Genomic DNA, 2140 nt, shown 5'->3' on the forward strand with positions numbered 1-2140 from the left:
GACATTCCCTGTTCTAAGGCCCCTCCCAGCCCTGACATTCCCTGTTCTAAGGCCCCTCCCAGCTCTGACATTCCATGGCTTGTGGTTGTACAGTCTCCTTAGCATTCCCATGACGTCTCGCCTGCCTTTGCTACCTTGGCAGGTAGGTTCAACATGGATCAGCCGGCAGGGCTGCAGGTGGACTACAGCTTCCGGGGGGTGGAGCACGTGGTGCGCTTGGCTGTCAATGGGGAGGTTCTGGAGCTCGAGGTGGAGGACAGAATGACCACTGACCAGTGGCGTGGCGAGTTTGATGCTGCCTGTGAGTGTCCAGTGGCGGTGGGGAGGGTGGCGATCACCCAGGAGGAGGTCTCCCTTCCACTTCCTTTTTCCCTTCAGTTGAACCCAGGGCAGGACATGGGGGCACTGAAAGGAGCCTTTGATTGAATTCTGGGAACCTGGACTCAAGCCTCATTTCTTTTCTAGACCCACTATGTAACCTTGAGCAAGTTTTCCTTTCTGTGGCCTCAGTGGGCCCCAATGCCCCTTTCCACTTTGGTGTTCTGCGTTCTAAAGCCTGTCCCAATTCTGACGTATCGTGTGTCGCCAAAGGTCCTTCCCACAGTGGATGTGTTCTGGGCCCCTTCTGTCTGTGGAACTCTGGCGTTCAGGGCTCTCTGGGGTGCTCCCTCATAGACTGGAGATTTCCCCTCTCCCTTGTAGTCATCGAAAATCTGACTCACAAGACTGGGAACTTCAAACAGTTCAGCATCTTCTGCAGCATGCTGGAGTCAGCCCTGATGCAGGTGAGGGGCCTGGCCTGGGCCCTGCTGGACACCACCCAGCTCTCCCTGCCTAGTGTGTTGTGGGGGAGCGGGTAGGGCAGGGTGAAGCCCGCGTCTGTGATGTACCCCGTGGGCTCTTCCCTCCCTTGCAGAGCAGTGAGTCCGTCACCCTGGACCTGCTGACCTACACGGACCTGGAAGCCCTTCGGAACCACAAGGTGGGGCCCCGGCCCGGCCTCTCGGCGCCCCGCTCCGCCCAGCTCAACTCTAAGCGTTACCTGATCCTGATCTACTCAGTTGAGTTTGACAGGTGGGGGACCAGCCAGATCCCCTTCTCTGGCCCAGTTCCAAGTACCTGTGGTCCTGAGGGGATCCTTGAGCTGGGGGACTTGTGGCTCTGCCCGAGGGTCTTAGAGACTAAATAGATAGGATGCTGGCTTGGGACCTCAGCACATCATTCACCTTTTCTGTGCCTCAGTTTCCTCCCTTGTAAAATGAGGACATTGCACTTGGTGACCTCCAAAGTCTTTTCCACCTCCAGATCTCTAACCCTGTGGTGCCCCTTGTCTGTTGACAAATACTCGCACGTCCTACCTCAGAGTTAGGGGAAGATAATTGCTGTGAAGCTCGTGGCAAACCTTAAGGTGCCATAGGAATGTCAGCTTTCGTTCTTGGGATTTCTCAGGGCTGGGCTTCGGAGGCTACCTGGGCCAGGCTGGGGGTGGGGGGGGCGGGGATTAGTGGCCACTAGTCCTGGAGGGGGTGGTCTCAGGAACCCCCCGGATCTGAGATGGGCCTCTTTGTCATCCTTTAGGATCCACTACCCACTGCCCCTCCCGTACCAGGGCAAGCCCGACCCCGTGGTTCTTCAGGGCATCATTCGGTCCCTGAAGGAGGAGCTGGCCGAGCTTCGATCCCGCGATGGGCGGGATGCTGAGATCCGCCACCTTCGGGAGCAGTGAGTTTCTTTGTTCGCTGGGACTGAGGCCCAGTTAATGTAGTCTGGAGGGCCCCTGGGGGGGACTCTGGGTGGTGTGTGGGGGCAGGAGGTGATGAAGGCATGGGAGGCAAGATCCCCTGCACGCCTGGCCATGCAGTCTTCCAGGGCCCTGAGACCTGGCCTGGGCTGGGTGGGGTGAATACAGGGGTGGACCTCAGCCTGTCCTGGCCTTCTCCTCACAGGCTGAGCCGGGCAGTAAATGAGAAGAGGGAGCTGGAGGTAGCCCTGGGCCGGGCACGAGAAGAGGCAGGCAGCCGGGCCACGACTCACCAGGAGGTGGCTGTGCTCAAGGCCATGGTGGCCAGTCTGGAAGAAGAACTAAGGAGGGAGCGGGGGCAGCACCATCGGACTGCTGGACGGCGGGGCCAGGAGTGCC

General features: G+C 59.1%; 1 protein-coding gene across 1 annotated transcript in view; it reads left to right on the forward strand.

Annotated features, from left to right (window-relative positions):
- Positions 1 to 2140, forward strand: part of LOC114030911 (coiled-coil domain-containing protein 61-like) — a 7507-nt gene that overhangs the window by 2140 nt on the left and 3227 nt on the right. The window contains exons 2-6 of the mRNA XM_027845836.1: positions 147 to 301; positions 703 to 785; positions 917 to 1074; positions 1579 to 1722; positions 1947 to 2140. The exon at positions 1947 to 2140 is cut by the window's right edge and continues 3 nt beyond it. Coding sequence (XP_027701637.1) covers positions 147 to 301; positions 703 to 785; positions 917 to 1074; positions 1579 to 1722; positions 1947 to 2140 — 734 coding nt within the window. The remainder of the gene's footprint in view (positions 1 to 146; positions 302 to 702; positions 786 to 916; positions 1075 to 1578; positions 1723 to 1946) is intronic.

Source organism: Vombatus ursinus, unplaced genomic scaffold (genome assembly GCF_900497805.2).
Source record: "Vombatus ursinus unplaced genomic scaffold, bare-nosed wombat genome assembly UNPS02015030.1, whole genome shotgun sequence".
Taxonomy (NCBI): Eukaryota; Metazoa; Chordata; class Mammalia; order Diprotodontia; family Vombatidae; genus Vombatus; species Vombatus ursinus.